The following is a 25,756-nucleotide window of genomic DNA, read 5'->3' on the forward strand; positions in this document are numbered from 1 at the left end:
AAGGACTAATATACTATTTGTCGAGTTAATACGATTATGAGTATTTCAAGAGGGTGGGTTTAACCAAGCAGTTGTAGATGCATATTTGTGGACGTTGTTTATAAATTCGACTGTTTAGAATAACAAAGCTGGCATAGAAGACTTTTGTATTTAGTGGACATGATAATCATTCAACAATTAGAGGGGTTTATTTATTTTGATGATAGGAAACGAATAGGATATTAGGAGGGAATAAATTTTATGAAAACATTATACAATGGATGGAATTGACAAAGTTACAATAAAGAATATTCTTCTTTTACATTGACATTGTATCAAGAAATATTTATATTTATCTACACATACACTGCAACTAAAGGTTTTTCAATGTTTCTAGCATATTGGATACTGAGCTACTTATTACTGCAGCCATAACAGCTGTAATACCAATAGCAGTATTTGATATCATTTGGGGTCGAACTAGGGATGTTTTGGAGATGGTACTAGATACCATACTTTCTACTGGACCACGAAGAAATAAATAAACAGCAATCCAATACGCAATACCTCTACTACCAAAAGCTGTCTGAATGAGCTGATCTACAGTTGTTTTAAAATAAAACTGTATTTGCATTAGGTGTTGATGCCTCACTTTCATAAAGGTTCGCCTAGGAGATAATAATTGGCTTTGGTTTAATGAGGGTGGCTTAACAACAATAATAGAAGAGTCAGAACAATCCTCTTCATTTTTTTCTAAATAATTAGTTTTTTGAGATGAGATAGGTGATTTAGTGGTTGTTCTTGGTCTGGCTGAGGAATATGGTTTTTTCCAAAATAAAAGTATATCCTCAGGCTGAATTGATCGGAATGAGGTCTTGGATGTTGTGTGTGGGATTGTCTCCACTTTAGACAATGGTTGCTGTATTGGTGATTTGACTATTATCTCTGTTGATGGTTTTGAAGCTGGCATTATAGAAGTTGGTAATGCTAACGGTGAGGCTTTAGGCGATGATGATATCGATTCATGTGCATCAAAAAATTCATCTTCACTAAGAGTGTCCTCATCTATGAAACTATTGTCGCTGATGGAAATAGGTGGTGTATATGATAATTCAATTGGTAATGAAGTTTTTCTCTTTATGCCATATTTGTTCAAGACTGAATCAGATTCAACTGTCCAACTGTAATTGTCACATCCGCCCAGTTCTAATATGGGTAAAAATTAATTCCCTACGTCATAATACGCTCAGTAGCTATTATACCTGTCAAGATGTTATTGATGTCAACAATTTCCTTTATGTCATTCATACTTGCAAATCGTATGCTTTCTTTTTGTTGATCATTTAGAAAATATTTAACAACTGACCATAGTCCTTGATATAACCAGCTAAAATTAAGTACGTTGATTGAGCCAACAATACCTGGAAACCTTGAACTCAAAATCATTTCCATTGTGCTAATAATCTCCTTGTCGATTGGAATCATTGGTGCTTTGGATATATCAACAATAACAGTTATCTGAGACTTTAAAGGATAGAGTTCTTCTGCTTCTTCTTTTTCTCTAGTTATATCCCAAGTTAGTTTTCTTGCTATTTCCATCATCAGACTGGAATAACGACGTATATGCTCGGATAATTTTAATTTAGAATTAAATTCAGTAGGAAAATATCGTAACCTAACAAATAAGAGAGGTTGTCCTGATTTATCTTGTTTGTTGAAAAAAGCTAAACAGCCTTTTTCGTAAAATTCGATACAATCATGGTAATCAAGTATATCAACCTGATGATCTAACCTCCACTGGATTGTATCAAACAATCTTTGTATAGTTTCCTCTGTATTAAATTTACTATCTTTTAAAAATCTGAATATTGTTACTTACGTTATTTTAGTATCTAATATTTTTCAGGTTGTAATTTGATATGTTACCTTTATCTTTAATATACTCCTCTGCATAATACAAATCATGCGTAGATAGATGCATTAAACCAATGATTTTTTGCTTTAATTCATGTTGTACTGTTTGAATCAACTGAATGTTTTGCTTATACTGGCTATTTATGTATAAAATCTTTTCTTGTTGTTCAAGTGTAGGCATAATGAATCGGTTGTGTACAATATAAAAAAAAAAAAAAAATGAAAAATCAATGTGTCTCAATTGAGAGCAATAAATACCTACCAAAGTGGAGCAGTCACTTTGTGTTTAATATCATCATGCGCTACAACATCTACACTCTCAACTTTTTTTCTTTGTATTTAACCAATAGTTATGTGTTAAAAAGTTAAAAAACTATCCTTCTTCTTTTTTTGTAGCTTTTAGCTAAAGCTGAAATAGTTTATTCTTAATGGAACAGGCACATTGTTTATCATTGACCAATTAAGTAAACTAAATATGGTTAATTCAGATGAAATATCAAACAGTGTGATATTTTTTCTCTATCTTTTCATTACAAAGAGCCATCGTTCGATTGTAAAGAGACCTCAGTTAAAGTAAAAATGAAAGCTTTATAATAGAAAGTGTTATAGATCAACATTTAAATTGATTAACTATAAACAAAGGAACATATTATAAATATTTTATTCATGCAAGCCATCAAACATATTTTGAAATAAACAGTGAATGAAGCAACAGCAATCAGTTATCATAGCCGTAAAATAAGATGAAAGAATTTTTTTTTGTTAAAGCTAATCGATATCAGTAATAAGATAAGCTTTTATTATTATTAACAAAGACTATCGAAGCCTCTGTATTCTTTTATTAAAGCAACATTTTAAGGTTTGATTTGAAGGGCTAACAAACCGTCGTTACATGAAAATTGACAACATTACTTGGTCCCTTGCTTTCAAATCCCATTTGAACATCTTCATTTGAATTAATTGTGATGAGATCTCCGTCTTCATCTTCATACTTGAGTCCAGATATTGAAATGGTAGGTTCTTGTACACATAACCTTAGCTTATCTTCAATCTTCTTTGATAATTCAGCAAAGTTGATCGTTAGAGGTACAAGGACAACATAAATGGATCCAGTGTGATGTATCTTAATTTTGATATAGTCTTCTGGTATGTCTTGATTGGGGTTACTGTTCCTTTTGGTATTTACTGCCGTTGTAGTAGCTGATAGTAGATCGATACTATTCGCATCAGTTAATAATCTACCTCTATCATACACAGGCTCATCCATTGGATCGTGTTTTTGCTGCTGTCTTCTTTTCCAAAGTGCACCAGAAGGCATATGATTATTATTGGGTGAAGAAGGGTGACTAGTTGGAGGTGAAGAAGGTAGAGAATGATTCAAGTATACGTCTGCATGTGTTGATGACGATGAAGTGCTTGTACTTGTACTAGCAACTGGAGTATTAGGTGACTTGGGTAGTGGAGGTAGCGTCATGCCAGGTATACCATTGACAAAGTGACGAGGAGGGAAATTAGGACTGGATAGGTTTCCAAGACTTTGTTTTCTAGTAATTTGTTCTTGTAAGTGATGATGAGGCATACGATTATATTGATAGCTGTAAGATCTGTTTCTCATGAATAAATTATTATTTTCCATAGGGGAATGATTGTGATCCTCATCATGCTCCTGATTATAATAATCGTCTTCTTCATCGTCATAATAGTTTAATAATGGGTTAATCTCTGAAAGTGGCGTTTGGGGTGCAGTAGACAATAAATCGAATTTAGATGTAGATTCCTTGATTTCAATAATAACACCCAACCATTGCCGCAGTTGCTCATCATTTCTACATTTTAATTGTACTGTTTGATTTACATCCTTTTCGGTCCAAGATACATGTAAAACGTAATGACCTATTAACAATTAGCATTTTTTCCTCTTTTTTGCATATTTGTACATTTACCAGTTTGAGCAGAAGATCCTTTGACATGCTCAATCCTCGACATTGGTATTTTCCCTCTAACAAGTAGAGTACCTTCTTTCCTTTTCTTTTTTATGGATATTGAATTCTTATTTACATCTTTAACCTCTTTACAAAGTAGAATAACTTTTTCAAACAAAAATACGACTACTTCCTTGACATGTTCTGAATCTGCCTTTTGCAGTACTAATTTATCATGTAATAGCAGTTGTCCATACTTATCCACTGAGCATTCGCTTCCATCCTCTACAGCAAGTTTCTTTTTCAAGTCCTCAACTACTAACGCGTTTTCTTGTATTCTCTTTGTCTCGTTTACTTTTTTAGTCACTCGCTGTATTGCCTCTAGACCTTCCTTGTTCTCTTCTGAATAGGGCCAATCTTCAGGTGTTGATTTGATTAATTGTTGAAGTAATAATGGGTATTTGCATACTCTTTGGATTGGTTTGATTAACATGGCTGGTAGCTCATAAGTAGGTGACATGATATTAGCTAATTTCTGTAGTTTATTGGCTACTTGTACAACTAAGTCTTGTGCAATCTGGAAATTGGCGCAGAATGGTTCATAAACAGTGAATGCCTCTTCAAATTGAATAAATAGGTAACCAAATCTTTGTTCTTTTGTAGGAGATGCTGCTTGTGCTTCAATTTGAATTAAGAATCTTCGTTGAATATCAACAAGTGCATTTAAATTTCCAAATAAATAGTGCATTGTGTCTGGTGAAAGTACTTCCTGTGCCTGTACTTCTTTCATATAATTCTATTAATTTTAAGCGTAAATGGCATATATAAAATGCATATTTTAGTGTCTTCACCTGAAGTGCTTCTAAATCTTGAACATACTTTCTTTCTGTTGATAGTAACTCGTATACAACATTATCTCTCATGTCTTTTGGTGAATCGTTATTGCTCGTTTCTATTTCTGTTAATGCATGTTCTGGTATGGTTCCTTGTTCTTTTAATAATTCTAGGATGCATTTGACTGTATTGACTACCTACAATAAAACATAAATGAGCTATTCAGAGGGGGGGGGAGAAAGAGATAAAAATAGCGCAAATGTATACTTTTTTACCTTAACAAATCCATTAGTATCGTTTTGACATAATTCAGTGACAGTAAATAAGCTATCCTCAGGAAAATACAACTGATCTCTGCAAGCGATAATAAAATGATAAATATAAACTTTTGATTTGCTTGTTGCGGATGAATTAACAGTGATAGGTGAGTCTGGTTTTAATGTATTAAATAGAAAACATAGACTTGTGCCTGGCCTACATATATTCCATAACTTCGTCAAGGGGTCACTGGCACTATTTTCTTCTATGTTTTCTAAAAAGACTTCAAATCCTTTTACATAAGTTAAAGCATTTAATACAGAGCGGCAAGTGTGATAAATAGAAGCCTCTTGTGTTGCTTGTTTATTGGTAATAGAATCAGTTGCAATAGGTGAGTCAATCATGAGATGAGAAACCAAAAGAGAGAAAGAGAGAAGAAAGAAAAAAAAGTATTGTTACACCCGCCTTTATTAAACATTTTGGCCCTGAAAAAAAAAAAAAAAAAAAAAAAAGTATGTTTTTCGGTCTTTTTTTTTACCAAATTCAAAGAAAACACCTCGTGTCTTGTATAATTATCACAAAATAACTGATATGCCCTCGTGTATATCTTACACTATGAAGTGGGGAAGAGAGAGAGAAAAAATAGATTCGCGTAACGATTTAAAGTTGAGTTAAAAAGTATTGTGTGTTATTGTGTTTTAACAATGATCAAAAAAGACATGACTAGTTCGGAACTATTCTTTTTAAATGAAACCTTCCCTCTTTTTTATAGGAGCGATGTTTCCTTTTTGTTTATCAACTTTTTTTTATTTAACTTGTAGGAGTATCAGCAGGAGTATTCCCCTCTGAACTTTGTTAGAACGGAACCTGTTTATCATTGACCTTGAACCCAACATGCAGAATCAAGATCTATACTCGATATCAAATTTCTGGTAGCTTTTTTTAATTCTCCTTACAACTCGTTTTTAGAGTATACATGTACTTTCAACTTCTTCTAGAAGAGCAACATTACCTTATTGCTGATGCAGAAACAAAGGTTTTATGAAGGATTTAAGAGTTCCAATGTGTTTATGGTTAGCAAGTAAGCAGCAGAAGGAGGACAGTATATTTGTGAAACATGGGCACCCGAAACAAGAAAGTATTCTCCTCGATTTAAATACCAAGTATGAGGAGGGTTTGTATGCTCCTCAATCACATAATAGCTATGTTTTTGAAGTCTCTGAGAAAGTTTTAATATATTTTAATGAGATTATGTCAAGGATATGAAATGCTTTCAGCAAGGAGAAGTTTTTAAATCACAAGAAATGTTACAAATTTAAAACCTGTTGTAGAGTATGACAAGTCCTAGGATGGTTTTTGAAATTAGAAGTATCAACAAAGAATATTCAGTAATACTTTATAACTTACAAATCACATAAACATTTTTTATCCTTTATTCACATAGTATCTTTCTTACCATATTCTATTCTTTTAAATTTTGCTAAAATACAAGCCATGAAAGCCAAAGTTGTCGTCAATATCTTGTAAGATAGCAAATGTTCTTATTAGAACAAAATCAAAAGTTCCGTTTTTGCTTGTTACCAATTACTGATAATGCAATTAAAATCTATATCAGCGGACTATTTGGATTATTATCAAGTCCATACAGCAGATTTAATCTTTATTCATGGTGTATACTCCAGACATACAATTTTGGGTCTGAAAATAATGATAATAAAAGAAAATTTAAAGAAGTAATGATTAATTCCTAGAGGCTAGTCATACTCATAACTACAAATGCGCCATTGTGCATCGCTTCTTATAAAAAACGTGGATTTCACGTGGAATTATTTCATTAATGAATAATCAAAACTTTGGCCAAGCGTAGTTTCCTTTTTGGTCATATTAAGTGCTACCCGACTATTAGGCCCAGGTAGTCCTCCAAAATGAAATGATACTCATCCTTACATATACACAGACTTCAAACGGAGCTGGTCATCATTTTTTGTAAACTTAAGTAGTATGCTCTTTTGATGACATTCTAAATTTATTTTACTTTCCTTGGGCTAGTGAACATTATTCAGACTTGCTAGTTAAGCTACATTTATTTCTATTTCTGGATGTTCTTTACAGTCTTTTCAATTTTACAGATATTGAGGAATTCGTAAAAGAAACAGAGATAGAATCCTAAATGACTTTTTTAAAAATAATGCAAATATGAAATTTGCTGCAATCTAAGCAAATGATCTTAAATTTCATAAAAAAAAAGAATGGGACAAGTAGCAAAGTGATAATTACTTATAGTATATAATTTGACATAAATTTGTTATCCAAGAGACATTGGTATTTAATGAAGGTGGATTAAGCGAAATGAAGCTCAATTAGGAAAGGAGCGATTCATCATTGCTTAAATATTACACAAGCTATATGTTCATTTTTCGCGATTTGTCTATTGTGCCAATAAAACTAATATTCTATAGCACAGAGTCTTCACTAAATCAATGATGCGTGTTATAAAAAGTTGTATTTTTTTTTCTCATTCTTGTAAGTTTTAATCTAATGTTGTTAATGCTAAAATTTAATTTAAAAATGCGTTTTTATTAACGGTTTGACAGTTTCTGCTGATAAGCCTTTGGATATTTTTACACTTTCTTTTAATCAAGTAATGGAATTGTTAGATAATAAAAAGAAAAATCGCATAAACTTATTCTACTAATAAGAAATGCATACGCTGATCATAGTCCTTGTCGTTATATATCTGCCCCCAATGGTCGTAATTGGGGGATATTATTTTAAAAAGACAACTTGAGTAAAACATATAGTTATGAAATAAAATAACTTCTTTTACTACTAAGCAAACTCTAAGAGTATTTGGAATTTCAGGTAGTTATAAACTAGTTTTTGAACATATGAAAAAGTTACATCCAAACATAACCCTACCTGTAAGAATAATTATTCCAAAAAAGAGAAAGCGTGTTCATTACGATGCTTTAAAAGACATGATTAATTCTTTAAAAAGGCAGATGGTCTACCTTTGTCCTTCTAGATAAGAGAAATGGACAGCATGATTTTTTTAGGCGTTTACGTCGCGTTGCAAATTGCACTACATGATTTGCAAACAAGGATACTATGACCAATTATATGAAAAGCATCTATTAAGTTGTCGCTCCTACAACAGTTACAAATTCTAGAAGTTTTGTATTCTTTGACAGTAATAGCGATCAAGTCACTAGCAGTTTTTCTTTTCTTTAAGATGCGCTAAAGAATTCCAGTTGTACCGCATTTGTTTCCTTTCACTCTTACTAAATCTTTATCAAATAATCCTGAGCCAAAACCCACCAAGGGCAACTTTGATCTATTTCTATCAAAATGGGTGTGCTCTCACTTTTGCTTCTTATGAAAATGTTAGGTAAACATGATCTGCAAAATTACCTTTTTTCTTACTTTTTTCAGCTACTTTACTTGTTAAATGCACTTTATATCCTTTACCTTGACCTTTTTCCTTCCTTTTTACCCTCATCTTTTTTTTTATTCTTCGTTTTCTTCTTTTCGTCATACCTTGTACCACTATGAACCAACATACACTTTTTTCGGAAATCATTCGCCAACTCCAGGAAGCTAAAAAAACCCTTATGAGAACAAGGACAAAGTTTAAATGATCACTATTTCATTCACTAGCATCACTTTTAATCCTTATACTGTTTGAAGTTTTAATAAACATTAAAGTTTTCATTCAAAAAACTAATTCTATATGTTTTATTGGCTTTCAAAGTTGATGTCGGCATCTAAAACAATTCTAGAAATTAGGATTCAACTATGATCCATTTTTTTTTTGAACAAAATTAGGAAAGGCACACGATAAAGCAAGCTGATGTCTCCAAGCTACAATATACGATAATGATAGACAATGAATATGAATTAGTGGAGAGCTATAAAAAACGTGTCAATGATGCCACAAATGAAGATCATGACCCGTTACTTGCATCATCATCAAATCAAGATGTTCAATTTTTTGTGTCTGATTATGAACTACAACAAGCAACTGCAACTCCTTTTAGTTGTATAATTAACTTGGCGAACACCATCTTGGGTACAGGCATGCTTGCCATGGTAAGGAATAAATACGGACATTTCTTAGATATTAAAACAAGTGTAGCCTTCTGCTATGGCGTCTGTAGGTATAATTCCGGGTATTTTCTTAATTTTACTTTCTGCAGCTGCCTCTGGTATTGGACTTTACTTTCTATCGAGATGTGCAGCACGTACAGAAGGTCGACAGGCATCATTCTTTGCTATATCTAAATTAACATGGCCAAAGGTTGCCGTCTTATTTGATCTGGCTATTGCTATCAAATGTTTTGGTGTTGCAGTCTCTTATTTGATTATTATTGGTGATCTTATGCCACAAGTATAAATAATTACAGTTGTATCGTATTTATATTAACCTGTCTTAATAAGGTGATAATATCTTTTACCAATCATTCAGATTTGGCTTATTTTTTAACTGATCGACGCTTTTGGATCACTTTATTTATGCTCACCTTGGTCTTGCCACTCAGTTTCCTTAGAAAATTGGATTCACTTAAATACACTAGTATTATCGCCTTGTTTGCAGTAGTTTATCTTTGTATTATAGTTATTTATTATTATATTTCACCTAATTATCCACCGCCACCAGTAGAGGACATTGAGTATTTTACTGTATCATCAAGTCTATTTGGACATTTACCCGTATTTGTATTTTCATTTACATGTCATCAAAATGTAAAGTTCCATTATTAGAAATATTTTTTAAGCTTATTATTATTTGTAGATATTTTCAGTTTATAATGAACTTCGGGATAATAGTAAAAAATCCATTTCTAAAGTTACTTGTTTATCTATTGGAAGTTCTGCATTTATTTATGAAGGCATTGCTATTTTGGGTTATCTTAGCTTTGGAAAGAATGTACTAAGTAATATTATTATGGAGTGTAAGTGCACTTTATTATACATTATTATTTAAATTAATATCAAGATTAGATCCATCTAGCTATTTTGTGGCGGGAGGTCGTCTTGCGATGGTTATACTTGTCGTATTTAGTTATCCACTTCAAGCACATCCATGTAGAGCTTCACTTGATAAAGTATTTCAAACCACTCATAAATCACACCATCCAAGCGCTTTTAAATATTTCGCAATGACAACTGCCATATTAATAGCGAGTTATATTGTTGCTATTACAGTTACAAAATTAGATGTGGTAAATAATAATAACAAAGATACACGCAATTTAATTAATCTTGTTCAGGTATTATCTTTTGTTGGATCAACTGGATCAACTACTATTTCCTTTATTCTACCTGGATTATTTTATTATAAAATACATCAAAATGACCCTTGGAGACTAGGAAAAGTTATTTCTGTTATACTTGCTGTTTACGGTATACTTATCATGGTGTTTTGCTTAACATTTAATGTCTTGCGTGTTGTAAATCATTAAAAATAGAAATAAATCTATAAACCCCCTTTCCGATCGCTCATCTTTTTTTTATACAACAATAAAAAAATTTGTACCATTTATTTTTTAATAATTTTTATAAAAACAATCCTGCCATTGTTTCTTTATGTTTCTTTATCAAATTGATGGGCTACATAAGTAATCTTTATATATAAATAGCTGTTTACACATTCTCATCAGCATCATCTCTCTTTTTCTTTCTTTCTTTCTCACTCTCTCTTCTCATGGAACATTGTCAGGAATCACCTAAGGTTGTATTACCTCCTATTCGATACTACGATCCTTTTGATCAACCATTCACTTATTCAAATTCTGAATTTGCTGTCTATAAAAAACTTGCAGATGACACACATCATTTCGATAGCACTACTTTGCTTATTCATCCATTAGACTCCTCGTCATCAAAATCGCTTGATTCTACTGACTTCACAAGACCTATTCATTTATTCACGGAAAACGAGTTGGTGCGCCGAAAACGTAGATCATGTCATGCGTTCGAACAAAGAAACCTCACAAACAATGATCAGATCAATCTAGGCTATCATGTTCCGCGTGTTGCCACTGCAACACCCCGTTTTAGACGCTTTACCCGTCCTCAAGATGAAAGACAAATCATACCGGTTTATTATGGATATCATCGAAAAAGATACAGTTACCATCCTGATACCTTTACCGATCAGAATCAGCAACAACACATTGAAGAAGATAAAAAAGACAGCGGCAAGAAGAAACCTCGATGGTCTATGGACGATAGAGCTAAATTGATATCTGCCATCATTAAAGATAAAAAATTAGATGATATGACGACATTTGATTGGGACAGTATCTCTTCTCATGTCAATCGTGGCAACAAGGCTTGCAAGGATCAGTGGAGAAGAGAGATATTGCCAGTACTTCAAAGACTTCCTTACTTAAATCAATTTCATCCGACGAATGATCATTTTATGGATGAAGCAGCAAATGAATAAGCCCTTTTGTTTTATGTTTTTTGTTCTATGTTCTGTATATGTGTGTACATTTCTCTCAAGTGTATTGATTTTACTGCATTTTTCTGTTAATTAAGATAGTCGACTGCTCCTTGTTTAATAAAAATATGTCTTATGCTTAAGCTATTTCTTTCATACCAGGATGTGTGTCATTATTTTCTGTCGGCATGAATTACAAACAAATTGACAGGGACAATCGGACTTTGAATCATTTAGTTAATTACTGTTCAAACCACGTCTTTCCACGCCTTTTATTACTTTTAACATGACTGAAGGCGCATCCAACAGTAAGGAGAAACTATATTTATTATTCTACGAAAAAAAGGAGGCCCCGCATTAATCTTATATAGACGAACTTTTACTGGCTTTGTGTAGAAATGACCAAGAAGAAGAATTAGAAAAACTTGTTGAAGAAGGAAAATGCAACGTTAATTTTGCAGATGGTGCGGGTAATACAGCCGCTCACTATGCGTAAGTGTCTATATACAAAAGATATAAGAAAAAATTACTAAACAATTTTCAAGATTAGCGTAAAGTCAGGTTCCATTGGATGTCTTGAAGTACTCGTCAATCACGACGACGTGGACCTTGACGTTAAAAACACACTTGAAGGAAATACGCCTTTACATTTAGCTGTGGAATATGCAAATCAAGACCATGAAATGGCTTCTGCTCTTGTAGAATTATTATTAGCAGGAGGAGCTGACCCAAAGTAAAAGTATACATATCTCTTAATGAATACGTTTGTTTAACCGCTTTTATTCATTTAGAATACAAAACCGTGACAAGTTCATACCCATTCAACTTGTCAATCCAAAACATTCGGATATTAGAGAAAAACTGGAAGAAGCAAGTGCAGCATATGAAATGGTAATCATTGTGATTCACATTTGGAAATATGTATCTCATATATTCTATTAGGACGATGCTGATATTGTTGCAGAAGATGAAGATGATGAAGAAGGATCAGCCTCTGAAGAGGAATAAAGAAGATATAGATTATTCTTTATTAAATATGTCCCTTTTATATTACATAACCCTATATTTTTTATGGTTCTCAACAAGTTCAATTTTTTTTTCTTTTGCGTGCAAGTAGGAAGAATTGTGAGTAAGTGGAATGCTTATCATGCAAGTTGTTACATTTAAAATTATGAAGACACTTAAAATGATAAAACATGCTTCGCTCATGGATGAAGTTATTAACTAATCGCAACCAAGACTCTGGCCTCAATTATCAACTGCTGAAAGTTGTATTGAAATGATATTAGTAAATACTGAATTTGTTAAGCTCTTTTTTACTTGTGTACTTCATCTCCTTCTGCTTTCTAATCCACCATCATTTGTATTTTCAGGTTAATCCTGACCTACTTACACTTTAATTCCTGAGTACACAATGACTGTCCGTATCACCCATATTGTCCCCATCATGTAACAACACCATTTGGTTTAAACAGAGCTTCCAAAGCAGAGCTACATGCTTCAAGTACTAAGCCAGCGCTATTTTACAACTCTTCGTAGGTGTAGCTATTGGTATTGTTGTATGATACCAAAATGAGCACTTGATAAGTTAAGATCATTTTGTTTAAACGTTATAATTTATTAAAGGTTCAATTGAGCGCTAAAAAATAAAGCAAATACATGTCCGCCCGGACTAAATCAATCCGTTTGGAGGTTTGACGTTTAGAAAAAAGCCTTCAGGTTCAAGGGTAAAAAATGAGAAAGAAAAGTAGGGTGCATAGAGAGACATACGAAGTTAGTTAAATTGTTTCAGCCATTCAATTCGTTTTTGGCCATGAGGTGTTTTGCATGGGATGGTTGTATAGTGTTGTAGTTGATCTAATTCATGGAGGATAGAGCATATAAATAAGTTAAAATTATGAACGTATAGCCAACTTTGTTTGATCTTAAAATGTTTGATTTATGCGCACCTTTAGATAGTTGGAATAACCAATGTAACTTGCGTTCAGCATCCATTGCTTTATAAAATTGCTGAATTGATCGCATATTTTCACAATGCTATTTGCAAGACTAAATGTAATACATGCTTGAAAATTATCACCACATCTTTCAAAACCTATTCTTCTGATCTCACTGGTCTTTTTTTTAGTATCTGTGCACAGAGACAAACTAATAAGTTTAGAGGTTTATTAGAAGAGTCTTTATATACCTTATTACGGTTGGCGAATCGTTCGAAAGCTTTGTTAAAGACAACTACAAACTCCGTTTCCCACAAAATGCTGATTGTGGCAATTCATTATGTTTCTTGTAGACTTCCAACAAGATAACAGTGTAACTCTTGGGTTCAGCCATATCTGATTCGTCTTTTGAAATACGATTGACAGCTTCTAAACATGATCTTTTGACATGTTTCTCAAAGACAGTTCGCAAAGGATTCAGTCTACCTTTAGTACGCACCAAAAGCACATACATTCGGTGGAAACCTATTATAACCTTTTGTATTAAATGTGTGATAATTGGTAGATGTATATACTTACTTACTTGATTATGTAAATCAAGCAAAGCCTAAAAGCTACTTTCAATACCCTCTTTCAAGTCTTTAATTAATACAATTTCATATAAAGAGAAATCATTATTGGGTGAATTGAAGGGTAAAGACGCAGCTTTGCTCTGTTCTCTTCTTCATTTAATCTATCTTCAGCGTTTTTCTTATAGTTATATAATACTATATTCATCAATAAACACTCCTGATTCTATCCTACAATAAACCACAATTGCCATGAGGAATGGCGTTTCAAAATAGCTTCTGTAGACATCTAGTTTGCACTTTGAATGATCGTTCTGATCTAATCGAGATGATGATGCTGACATATCTTAACATACAATGAATAACATCTAGTTATTTTCTTACCAAATTAACTAGCGATGATCCTAATGAAAGTAGTTTCAATCCCTGGAATATTTCTCTGCCTTCCAATTAGCTTTAAGCCGGTTGAAATAAAATTACGATGAACATATTCAAGCTTGTGCTTTTTCAAGTGTAGAAAGTGAAGCTGAATACATCATAAATATCGTTGTTCCTTTCTTCATTAATCCCACGCAGCACCTAAATTTGACTCAAGCATAGGGAAACGATATTAACAATGCAAGTAAAAGCATGATACCTTGTCCATCGTTTGGTATAAACAGTGTAGTAAAATTCATCTATGCGTTTTTCGAATTCAGTTTTAACATTTCTAAATGCTTCTCCTCCAATCAATGATAGTAAAGGAGTAGCCATTTCTGGAATGAGTGAAAGAAAGATAAAATATTACACATTCATTTATGTCTTCCTATTTCTTGTGACATATCAAGTCTGTATTAATAGCTACTATATGAAAATGTGCTACTGCTTGCATAATAATTTTGAATAGCACTGAGCTAAAATGATCAATACGACTCTTTCTATGTAAACCATGTCTGAACCTAAAGAAATGAATGATAAACACAAACCAGACCTTGTTCAAAGAGACACATGACTTAGAGATACTTTTTATTTATTTATTTCCCTGCTTATAGCTCAGAGGGTTTCTTAAAAAGGGAGTGTAATCAAGTAGGTATTTGCTTTTTTTTTTGTTCTTAATCGGGACTTCCATTGTGTACTTTTTACTTGTTTATTTCAAATTCTTCATAAATCGTAAGTCTAAATGAAGCTATCATATAACAAGGAAGTGACTAGTAACTTAGAGCCAGGTTTTTTGTACGAGGTCTTTGTGGCAGCTTGAAGTCAGCATAGTGTCATCTGTTGTGGGTGTATGTTGTATGAATGAATCGAATAGGCAGTACTTTAGCCTTTACATTTAAATAGAGCAAAGTAGATCTATATTAATGAATACAACATACTTCATAGATTGCACTATATCAGCTTTTCTCCAAATATGTTAACTTGAGATTTGTTACTAGGGTATTTCTGATAAAGATAAATGCTTATTCTCTGTCACAGTCTTACTCTTTTTTAAAATATAAGTGGTTTGCATTAGAAAGCGGAGCTTAATGTTATTATTTATTCTGTTTTCCAAATTATACGAAATGGGAAAGGGGCACAGATCTACAATACAAAAAAGAGTGGCCAAATAACTAGATGTTTTCATGTGGTTTACTATATGGTCGATTGTCTGTGAATGCGGCTCCTGCATCATCCGGCTTCTGGGATATAGCATGTGGCTTCTGATAATATACAGGGTATGAATTATTAGAGGACATCAATAGTGATGTTGGATCGTTCACTGTTAATCTTTCAGGTGCACTATCCTCACTCACCATTGTCTTGCCATACATTAAATTATCTCCATTATATGCATTTAGAGGCGTTGATGATGCGTTACTAGTAAAATCTGTTGTACTTTCGATATTAGATGAAAACATGACTTGCTGATGTTGCTGTTGGTTATTAGAATTGAAAGGTTCTGGATAAGGAGGAAGGAAATTATTTGAATATTGACTTTCAGCAGGTGGTGTGGTCACAAACTGAGGCGCATTCATTTGGATAGACATTGCACCCATATTGTCCTTTTCTGGAATAAGTACAGTAGGCTCTTGTTGTTGTACTGGTTTCTTTTTCCTTTTAATGTAACAGAGCTATGTAATGGTGTAAGAATCTAAGCCAAAAAAAAAAAAAAAAAAAAAAAGAAGCTTACAAAAAAGCTTAATAAGCCAATTATTACTCCAACAGTGGCGCCTACGCTAATACCTGCAATGGCGCCTGTCGATAAGGATGATTGTGCTCCTGTAGATGATAAGTCTGATGTTCCATGAGTTGGTGTGGGTTGTGCAGAAGATCGAGTAAATCCGCTGATGGTACGTGAAGTGTAAGGATTACTAGCGCTCACAGCAACAGCTGAAGAGGTAGGTGTCGCTCCAACATTGACAATGACAGAAGTATAAGGGATTTGACCTAAAGAGGATTTGACGGTGAATGGACCCAGTGTACCATAGTCGCTTGGGACCTGATATGCAATAAAGTAATAATTGATCCCAGGTTGTGTTGTTAATGGTAATTCTACAAAATACATGGATAGACTAGGGTTGATACTATCCCATGTATAGACAACAGCCAAATTTCCATCTGGGTTCTGGACAGCCAACTTTACTGTGATGGGCAATGATATGTTGTAATCGACCCATGTTAAAAATGCGCTTGATCCTGCTGATATATCAAGACTGGGAACAGTCCACTGAATTCTGAAAGAATATGTTGGACTGACAACAAATGAAAATATCAAAAACTGAAAGAGTCGGATCAGCATGAGAGGTGGTATTTTAACAAAAAGAAAAAAAGAGATAAATGGTTTGGGAAATCAAAGACAAGACCATCATTTCCATTGTACAACAAATACGACTGTGTAACTATCGAAAAGCCCCTTTGTTACTTTAGTCGTTTCATCTCTTCATAAGGTTTGATTTGATAGTATAGATGTATGGATATATGCATATATATCCTCAATTGCTTTGTTTTATAGATCATGATAAAATCAGATAAGGCTTCAAAGAGATATTTCAAGGAATTGCAGTCAAATCAAAGCTGGATTTATTACAAAGTTGTCAACAAGTAAGCTCTTACTTTTTTTCACTATTATTTCTTAAATAGATATAAAGACTTTTGAAGTGAGCTAAATAATATGATAGTAAATTTGATTTTAGCTGTAGGCTTATCTATTGAAAATAAGGGCAGAACAATATACTACAAAAATTGAATTCACAAAGAGGGGATAGTACCGAATTTCAAATATCTAATGAAGCTGCCATAAATTAGGATGATTTAAAGAGCTGTGAGTATTTTAGAGTATAAGAAAAGTACATTATTATCAGCCTTTATATTAATGGTCCTTAATTCTTTTTTATCAAAAAGACTGTCTTTTCATCTTTATGCACAACTTACTTGTTTGGAGTTATTTGCAAAGTATCAAAAGAGAAATTGGAAAATATTGGTATCAATAAGCTCCGTAAAGCCCGTTGTAGTGAATGAAAAAGAAATTAGAGCAATTGCACTCAAAGAGATCAATTACTTGTCAAATTTTATTTAAACAAGATGATCTCCTTTTCATATTGTATTACGAAAATACATGGTGATACGAAATTAATTATGGCCATCTTTGATTACTGCTTAAGGAAGATTCCTTGTTTCTTCAAGAAAATAGTGGGAGAGAATTGAGCAAGAAGCTCTTTTGTAGATTATAAATAAATGAATTAAGTGGAAAAAAGCATGTTTGAAACAACATTTCGGTTTTTTTTTTTTTTTTCTTTATTAGTATTGGTACAAAGACGTGTGGAATTTTAGGGTAAGATGCGAAAGCGCGTTTTGTGTAGTTGAAATTTGTCAATATGGTTTGCCCGAATTACAAAACTGCAATCTTGAGATGATGTAAGGTAACGATTGAAATAGGAAAGACTATTAGGGTTAAGAATGACTTGGATCGTAGCATACAATCTGTAGGTAAATACAGGGACCTTAATTTGTGTTGCAAATGCAACACTTTGTATGAAGTGGTATCCTCTGTATTTTTTGTTATTATTGATTTCAACATGCACATCTGATTTATTCAAGAGAAAAGAAGGAACAAGAGAGGACGAGATTCGTTAAAGAGATTGTTTTTATTTAATAAAAAAATGATACTGTATTTATACTTTTCATACATGAACAATATTTCATGCCATGAATATATAATTAATAAGTATGATATGACTAATAACAGATAGCAAATAGGTTCGTATTATCTCATTGTTATATTTGTCACTATAGACATTTATCCATAGAATCCCCGTATATGATTGATTGTGACAGACTGTGATTTAGCCCCTAGATTTGATGCAATTTAACCGTGCAGCTACACAGCATTTTATCCTTAATGAACATTACCCAAATTAACTTGTAGTCTGTCTATTGGATATATTTTACATGTATCTTATTAATATTATTTATATAGCGAGTATGAATGATGCATGTATTATTGCCCCCTTCCAGGTTGGAACAACCGATGAGCACCATGAATAATAAAGAGTACATAGACTATATTCGATATGATTGCTTAGGCTGTTCATATTAAAGACGCAAGTGTAGAGAAAAGAAAGGGTGTACTCTTCTGGTATATAATCGATAAAAACCTGTTAAGATAAAAAAGTGATGGGAAAAGACTATATTCAGCTCGTTACTTTGCCTTGTTTCGTTTTCTAAAATTACTAGCCATTGCTGGCACCTTGGTATGAGATAAGGGTTTACGTTTGCTAATGTTATTATTGACGATACGTCTTGCCCAGTATTGTTCTATCATATTCATATCATCAAAAATTGAGGTAGGCTCCCAGTTATCATATTCTGGAGGATAACCTTTCCGTCTTCTTCGATTTTTGCGCTGAATAGTAAGTTGCAGTGTATTTTGTAAATTAACCTTTAATTAATGTATTATATAGTCTCAAGTTACTACAGTTTCGAAAAAAAGTACTTAGAAATGATTTAGATGTTATGGAGGAGGCTTGTCTGTGAAAATTTGCGGGCCACTTCTTGAAACTGTCATGCACGATGAAGACGATGTGTGACTCAAATAGTAAGTAGAGCCGTTCACAATCGTTGGGAATGTATATCATTAACATGTTGTTTGACACTATGTAGGGGCGATACTATTAGAGATCCTGTGAATGCCACAGACTGTTCACGAGGGTTCAAGGAGGTTGCGCGTTCTGTGTACAGCAGCTTTAAAGTGAAAGAGACCTGTTTTGTTCGCTAGAAATAAAATAAAAATGGAGATTTCAATAGGACCCAAAATTATATATTTGGTTTTATTCAGTAATATATATCCAGAGCTTATATACTTTTCATAGTGTAAACATTAATATATGTACTATGCGGTTGGTGAAATATCCTAAGCATTATGTGAACGACTAAATGATACATGCTATTATGCAGAACTTTACATAATTTAATGTAAGCACGTTCTTCACCAGTTTACTTTGGTAGATATACATATATTTTAATAAGTCTACATTTCCATATACTCACATTATTAATCTTTAATAATACTTTAATGCTATGCAATGATTATCTTTGGAGCACAGCATTGTCAATCAAAAGGCTACTTTAATTCCTAACATCTTGCTCTTATTTCATTCTTCTATGGCAAAAACAAAAAAAAAATTGACCTCTCCGTTTAAACCTAATTCCGATTGCGCCTAAATTGCACATCTGTTGAAATATAGCGTTCAAAACACCATTTTCCAAATTAATTCAAAGGAGGCTAGAGCGGTAACATACCGAATCTTTATAAATAGTATGATATGAATCTAGTTTCGTTTGTCTTTTTCTTTCTACAAATTATATATAAAATCACAAAAGAAAGGAATATATATAAAGACGGGAAGCGTAAGATATTAAAGTGAAATTTGATATGAAACTATAACTTACATAATTAATAAAAGTGCTGTTAGAACATTGAAATTTGATATAAAATATTATAAGATAATTCACTGTGCATCTGAACTTTCCTCTTATTCCACATTAAAATTGAATTACACTATCTTTGCATATTGTTCATACACTTGCCCAAAAAAAGTTTTTGAGCTCTTTGATTTCTTACATGTAAGTACTTTTTTTAATCTACTTGATAGAAACTCTTATTTGAATACTACCAGAATAATATTCTTGAAATATTTCAACAATTGAACGGTGAAAGCTTGAATGTTTTCTCTGCAATGTTCAAGATATTGTTACATATTGCTTCCTTTAAAAACTGTCATTGTTGTTTATTTGATTTATATCCTCTTTCATATATACAAGCGTATACCTTTTTGTTTTATTTTAACATTTTTAAATGTTTATTTTTATAAAAAATAGTCAATAAAAACATTTTATTAAGTCGTAGCACTATACATTATAACACGTGAGAAGGCGATCTGAATGCTCTACTGCGAGCCATATAGCAAGGCTCTTGCAAAAGAATTATTAGAAGGAGTAGAAAAAGTTGGACTGGATATCTGTTATAGAGACAATCCCACAGAATTTTTCTTATACCCATCTGCAAATTTTCCTCATTCTAGACATCATCTGTACCCAACCTTGCTTAAGAAAAGCAAGCAAACACAATACACATTGTTTAAAGAGAGTCTTTAATATGGACTTCATATATAATAAATAAATATTTTATTAAACTAATTTGAGCGCTGAATGATGCTCTTTCTACATTCAAATTCTTTTACTTTCTTCTCATCATTCAAAAGTTCTCCACTGGTGTACATTTTGACTTCGTTCTTAGATGATATGTAGTCTATAGCAACTTCTTTGCTGTTGCTGTATATGCTGTTTTGCAGTTCGTCAGTAATAATTTTCTTTACTAGCTTCTGGTTTGCATTTACCTCAAGAAGCTTTTTAAGCCTTGACAATTTGTTGTCAGGCCTGCAAAGTCGATAGCCACCAGTACTATTTTCTTGTCTTTATCATTTATGTACTTCAACATGTCTAGTCAATAGATCAATATGTATTTGTAGTCAACATAAATGACGAGTCCTTTCCTTACCCTGAGTGTCTCCATCTGAATTTATCACAGACATCAGCTCGACTTGCTTTTTCTCATCTCTCTTATCAAACGGATCGCCTGCTGACGATTTTGGACTTACGAATACTTTGTCCACCAGCGATCTTGTCTTGAGCTTTTTAATCATTAAGTTTAGCAGACGCACCCTCTTCATATCATCCTTTTCACCAATGGATTTTCGGGCGTATCCAACAATTTCATACCCATTGTCTTTCATTGTCTTTAAATTGGCTTGATATCTCGGCAAAAGCATGATGATGTCTTCCAAAGCCGCTGTTAAGATTGTATAATATTGTAACCTGTTAGTACTTGGGACTTGGTTCGTAATTAAAGTGATGTAGATTTGTTTAATTTGAGGTTTGAAGTCTTGAATGACTTAAGTTTAGGTAACTTGATTGAACGTTTAACAGTTCTTTTGATAGAGTAAATTATCTTTGAGTAGTGACCACCAGATCTTTATAGATCAATAAGGTTAAGAGTAAGATTGTTTAATAAAAGATAAAAATAAAAGGAATCTTTCTTGATTTGTGATAACTCGGGTATCAGATCAGAAAGAATAAGTAAAAATAAAAAAGAAAAGAAAAAGGTAATTGTGACCCAGTAAGAAAAGATTGCTTTTTTTAAGCGCAAGAAGATATGATTTATTGGATAATGGATATTTGTTAAAAATAAACATCTTATTTATATAAAAAAAGGCGTGGCTTATTGTTTGTGTTGTTTGACATCAATGTCGCTGGACATCAAAATTGTTCTTGTGATCAGCATTGTTCTCTTGATCTAAAATTTCATCATTGGTGCTACAATATTCTTAGCACATATGTTTATTATATACATGTATATAATTGAAAAAATAGTTCTTACCAACAAATTCGTTCTTGAGAATATACAGGAGACGAGTTGCAACTTTTTGTCCCGCCTCACTCATTCTTCTTTTTGAGGTGACTTCCATCAATTTCAATTTTTTATGACTGCACCACTTAATGAATCCATTAACAGTCCTATCCTCAAGAACATTGGTGATTTTCAAGACATCACTGAATATTTCATTGAATGATAGACTCCTGGGCTCATACAAGTCACTGTCGTACACATCGAATGGTAGGTATTTTGTGTCGAGAAATTGTGCAAGCTGTACTTGGCTGACTGGATAAAAAATATAAGTATCCCGAACATAAAACTAAATTTTCTAATACTTGCCTATTTTAAGCTCTGTTTCAACTTCTGCTTGTTTAATTTCGTTGGTTTCACTTTCATTGGTATATCTCTTGTTCTTGTATGGGTTCTAATCGATTGCTCTTAAGCTAAGTATAAGTGGATCGGTGGGATTGTCTCTATAACAGATATCCAGTCCAACTTTTTCTACTCCTTCTAATAATTCTTTTGCAAGAGCCTTGCTATATGGCTCGCAGTAGAGCATTCAGATCGCCTTCTCACGTGTTATAATGTCCATTAGTATTTGGAAAAAATAAAAAGGACGACGTAAAGGACGACGTAAACTGAGCTTGAAAAAGCATCTCACTTGACAGAATTATTCAAAGATTTCAGTCTGAAAGCTTTATTTTAAAAGAATATGAACTAGCACCCAAAAGAGCAAATTTACAGCCTGCGACAAGAAACGGTGTTGAAAGTCTTGAAGGATGCTACAACTGGGTCAAAAAATAGACAGAAGCTACAGAAATGGATTACCTATCTATATGACTTCTGGGTAATTTCAAACGTCAAATAATGAATTGCTACTATAAAACTCATATACAAGTATTTTGCTCAAACAAGATTCCATTATATAACTGATATTCTAACATAAGTGTTGCTATTTGCTTTTGGCAAAAGCCGTCAGTGCGTGTTTTTGAAGTTTACAACCATATCTGCCCAAACGGACATTGTAACTTTTCAAAAGGGTCAATCATTTTTTTGTTTCAGCCAATCAATTTTCTACTTTAGCCATTCATTTTTAAGATTCCGTCTTTTTTTTTTTTTTTTTTTTTTTTTTGAAAACGTCAAATTCCACAGGATTGACTGTATGCACTTGAATAAACCCGTCGTTGTTGTTGTAGAACAATGTCTAATAATAGCAGACATTGAATAATGACAACTGAAAATATATATTGAAATTTATAAAAGATAATAATTTAAGCCTTGATTAAATAAAGTAAGCATGAGCAATAAGTAAGTCATGATCTAGTATTCATCATTTCGGTAAATGAATAATGATGGATCATGTACCTAGTTAGACTTTAATCTTACTGAGATCGTTTCATATGAATATATCTTTCTTCTATTGAACACGGGACAAATACCCCAGATCAGTTAAAGAACAACAAGATCTATAATAACAACAAATTAAAACTTTTCATAATCAATTCAGTAACCACTCTTTAATCAAACATGCCAATTATTGGACCTACACTCATAACTATTCATTTACCCGCTAACTGATAGAAAAATATAAATGGTAGACTTTGTAATCATCTCTTTTTAACAATTAAGATTGTCTTAAATAAAGTCCAGTCTTAAAAAGTATTCTTTTGGCTTTATTGTTACCTTTATAATTACCTTACAAGAACATAAAAAAGAGGACTTGATCATGAGGTAGAAAAGAAAGGTTCAGTCTGAAAATTCTCAGTGTCAGACTTGTGCTAGTTGGCTTTGGCAGTGATATTCTGGGTACTTGGTAATTGTGTGCCAAATAGAGGAAGGATTGTGAAGGGCTTCATTATAGAAGAGTAAGACGGTGTCCAAGTGCACTTTAGATGAGGATGGACGACTGTCAGGAAGATTTCCTTGTGGGTATAAGTATTGGAGCGCTTCAGTACAGGTTCTATTCGTTCGGTTTGGGTTCTTACACCAACCGTTGCTTGATGGTTATAATCCGTGTCTGGACTAACACCTTTACTTGTAGTCGTGATGCTAGTTTGATTATCCAGTGTTCACTCTCCTAGTATTGTCATTAGTATTGGTCATCTGAAATGAAGAGGTTGGTGAATGTATGACTTTCTTGTAAAAATCCTATCGTTAGTCAGATTAGTGAAACCCGTTTGGCATTGGGTTAAAGACATAGATCCTAATAATTTAGGTAAAGTGCTGGCATCAATATAGATATTTTTCAAGTTAAAAAAAGAGTAAAATGTTAAAAAAACAAAAACAATGTAATATGATAAACAAAAAAATATAGCATAGTGAGTGATTACACGTCATTGCTATTTAATGACTTTTCTTTTAAATATACTTTTATAACAAACTCGTAAATTGATTTTTGATGGATGGCTGAGAATTCTAAAACATTGTCTATATATTTTAGTTGCTTCCATTATTCTCTCTTTTTTTATTTTCTTATCTACAAGAAACTTGGTTAATTTATACACTATCAAGGTATCAACTTGGAAAGTAATCTTAGCAATATTATATATACAGCTTTATCTTTACAGTTCAAAATGAAGATACGATAAAGAGGTCTGTTCGTTGGCAAGTGCTGACATTTGGAAAACCTAGAAAAAAAAACAAGTTCCTTGCACTGTTGGAATGCAAGGTAGTACTCAACTTTGTATAATACATATATCTTTATGATGGATTCAAGTTTTATTTTGTTGTAGTTGTAGGAATGTAGTCAATATGAAGGACATATTATATACTTCTTTTATTACAAGAGAACTCAATTCAACATGGTTGTGAAAATATTGAAATATTATCCTCATTTGTATTAAAGGTTTAAGTTTACAACTTTTTTTATTTTATTTTTATGGATTTTTTTTTCTACTTTAAATGATTGCAGAAAATGAAAATTTAACTCAACGAACAGACAATGTTTCATTACCGGCAGTAGAGCCTATACTAAGACCATCAGTGGATACCATATTGGGGCCTGCATTAGAGCAGCTCAATAAATCAATAAGAAATGTGTCAGACAAGTATGAAAAATTAAATGATCTTGATGGCACTTTGATCGATTTCAATCGTTCTTTTGGTTCATTTTTGTTTGGCTTACAAGCAAATAATGAAACTATACATTGGAAACACGTAAGTCTTCCAAAAACTACTTGTTCAAGTATCTAATTAATATTTGAAAAAGTCACCAACAGATCAATCAGTAAGGCAATACATTACACAAAAACAACAAACTACAACAATTAATACAACTCATCTCCCTACAACAAATCATCAATCATCTACCAGAACGTTATCGTGGGAAAACTGTAATCCTATTTTTTTTTTATTTCCTTTTTTTTTCACGAGCAGGTTTTTCTTAACATATATCTACACATGTAGGTGGAAAATGGATATACCCAAAAGGTACTGGAGGCATTGATCGCTCATCCTAATGGACTGTAAGTCTCTTTTTATTTTCTGTAATATGTGTCCAAAGCTTAATTTATATATTTTAGATCTCGAAAAGATTTGGTGAAAGCAACAGACATTCCTCAACCAAAAGTGATTGATTGTTTGCAAGTATTAAATCGTAGCAAAGTTATCACGACTATAAAAGTACCTGTAAGTTTTATTATCTGAAAAGTATGTAGATTATTAATAATAATTTATAATAATGAAAGGGGAAATATGACACATTTTGTCTAAAACAATAAAGATCGCTTTCTGTGCTACCTAAGTCTTCTTGTTTAGGTAATTTATCAGGGACACGCGAGACTTTTCAAGTTAAATGAAATTTGAAAAGTGATTGCACAAGCTTACTAAACGCGTTTTAGTGTCACTAAGCTTACATATAACTTCTATTGTTAGACATGCTAGATTAACGTGATTTTGATAAGCTTTCTTGATATTTGTTGTATGTTAAGAAGTAAATAAAAACTATTTTAATAAATTACAGTAAAATTAGACTAAATTTGTAGGTTGTTACGTGAAAATACTTAAAG

The 25,756-nt window shown here is 32.6% G+C and overlaps 10 protein-coding genes across 10 annotated transcripts; 5 read left to right on the forward strand and 5 right to left on the reverse strand.

Moving 5' to 3' along the window:
- Window positions 1-352: 352 nt before the first annotated feature.
- Window positions 353-2,074, reverse strand: RO3G_00601 (uncharacterized protein; the record flags this gene model as incomplete). Its single annotated transcript, XM_067655192.1, has 4 exons — window positions 353-1,185; window positions 1,242-1,654; window positions 1,859-1,871; window positions 1,906-2,074. The coding sequence occupies 4 exons, from the start codon at window positions 2,072-2,074 to the stop codon at window positions 353-355; spliced, it is 1,428 nt and encodes a 475-aa protein (XP_067511293.1).
- Window positions 2,075-2,767: 693 nt separating this feature from the next.
- RO3G_00602 (uncharacterized protein) lies at window positions 2,768-4,563 on the reverse strand (the record flags this gene model as incomplete). The annotated part of the gene is made up of 2 exons (XM_067655193.1): window positions 2,768-3,786; window positions 3,969-4,563. The coding sequence occupies 2 exons, from the start codon at window positions 4,561-4,563 to the stop codon at window positions 2,768-2,770; spliced, it is 1,614 nt and encodes a 537-aa protein (XP_067511294.1).
- Window positions 4,564-8,984: 4,421 nt separating this feature from the next.
- On the forward strand, window positions 8,985-9,300 carry RO3G_00603 (uncharacterized protein; the record flags this gene model as incomplete). The annotated part of the gene is made up of 2 exons (XM_067655194.1): window positions 8,985-9,060; window positions 9,104-9,300. 2 exons carry the CDS (start codon window positions 8,985-8,987, stop codon window positions 9,298-9,300), a joined length of 273 nt encoding a protein of 90 aa, XP_067511295.1.
- Window positions 9,301-10,611: 1,311 nt separating this feature from the next.
- On the forward strand, window positions 10,612-11,355 carry RO3G_00604 (uncharacterized protein; the record flags this gene model as incomplete). The annotated part of the gene is made up of 1 exon (XM_067655195.1): window positions 10,612-11,355. The coding sequence occupies one exon, from the start codon at window positions 10,612-10,614 to the stop codon at window positions 11,353-11,355; it is 744 nt and encodes a 247-aa protein (XP_067511296.1).
- Window positions 11,356-11,840: 485 nt separating this feature from the next.
- On the forward strand, window positions 11,841-12,360 carry RO3G_00605 (uncharacterized protein; the record flags this gene model as incomplete). The annotated part of the gene is made up of 4 exons (XM_067655196.1): window positions 11,841-11,844; window positions 12,007-12,085; window positions 12,144-12,243; window positions 12,295-12,360. 4 exons carry the CDS (start codon window positions 11,841-11,843, stop codon window positions 12,358-12,360), a joined length of 249 nt encoding a protein of 82 aa, XP_067511297.1.
- Window positions 12,361-14,349: 1,989 nt separating this feature from the next.
- RO3G_00606 (uncharacterized protein) lies at window positions 14,350-14,611 on the reverse strand (the record flags this gene model as incomplete). Its single annotated transcript, XM_067655197.1, has 2 exons — window positions 14,350-14,437; window positions 14,496-14,611. The coding sequence occupies 2 exons, from the start codon at window positions 14,609-14,611 to the stop codon at window positions 14,350-14,352; spliced, it is 204 nt and encodes a 67-aa protein (XP_067511298.1).
- A 762-nt stretch (window positions 14,612-15,373) lies between these two features.
- RO3G_00607 (uncharacterized protein) lies at window positions 15,374-16,494 on the reverse strand (the record flags this gene model as incomplete). Its single annotated transcript, XM_067655198.1, has 4 exons — window positions 15,374-15,418; window positions 15,550-15,948; window positions 16,035-16,369; window positions 16,461-16,494. 4 exons carry the CDS (start codon window positions 16,492-16,494, stop codon window positions 15,374-15,376), a joined length of 813 nt encoding a protein of 270 aa, XP_067511299.1.
- A 4,014-nt stretch (window positions 16,495-20,508) lies between these two features.
- Window positions 20,509-21,108, reverse strand: RO3G_00608 (uncharacterized protein; the record flags this gene model as incomplete). The annotated part of the gene is made up of 3 exons (XM_067655199.1): window positions 20,509-20,647; window positions 20,713-20,815; window positions 20,874-21,108. 3 exons carry the CDS (start codon window positions 21,106-21,108, stop codon window positions 20,509-20,511), a joined length of 477 nt encoding a protein of 158 aa, XP_067511300.1.
- Window positions 21,109-21,855: 747 nt separating this feature from the next.
- RO3G_00609 (uncharacterized protein) lies at window positions 21,856-21,945 on the forward strand (the record flags this gene model as incomplete). Its single annotated transcript, XM_067655200.1, has 1 exon — window positions 21,856-21,945. One exon carries the CDS (start codon window positions 21,856-21,858, stop codon window positions 21,943-21,945), a length of 90 nt encoding a protein of 29 aa, XP_067511301.1.
- Window positions 21,946-24,650: 2,705 nt separating this feature from the next.
- Window positions 24,651-25,631, forward strand: RO3G_00610 (uncharacterized protein; the record flags this gene model as incomplete). The annotated part of the gene is made up of 4 exons (XM_067655201.1): window positions 24,651-24,905; window positions 25,155-25,213; window positions 25,271-25,376; window positions 25,623-25,631. 4 exons carry the CDS (start codon window positions 24,651-24,653, stop codon window positions 25,629-25,631), a joined length of 429 nt encoding a protein of 142 aa, XP_067511302.1.
- Window positions 25,632-25,756: the final 125 nt, after the last annotated feature.

Source organism: Rhizopus delemar, genomic scaffold (assembly GCF_000149305.1).
Source record: "Rhizopus delemar RA 99-880 supercont3.1 genomic scaffold, whole genome shotgun sequence".
Classification (NCBI taxonomy): domain Eukaryota; kingdom Fungi; phylum Mucoromycota; class Mucoromycetes; order Mucorales; family Rhizopodaceae; genus Rhizopus; species Rhizopus delemar.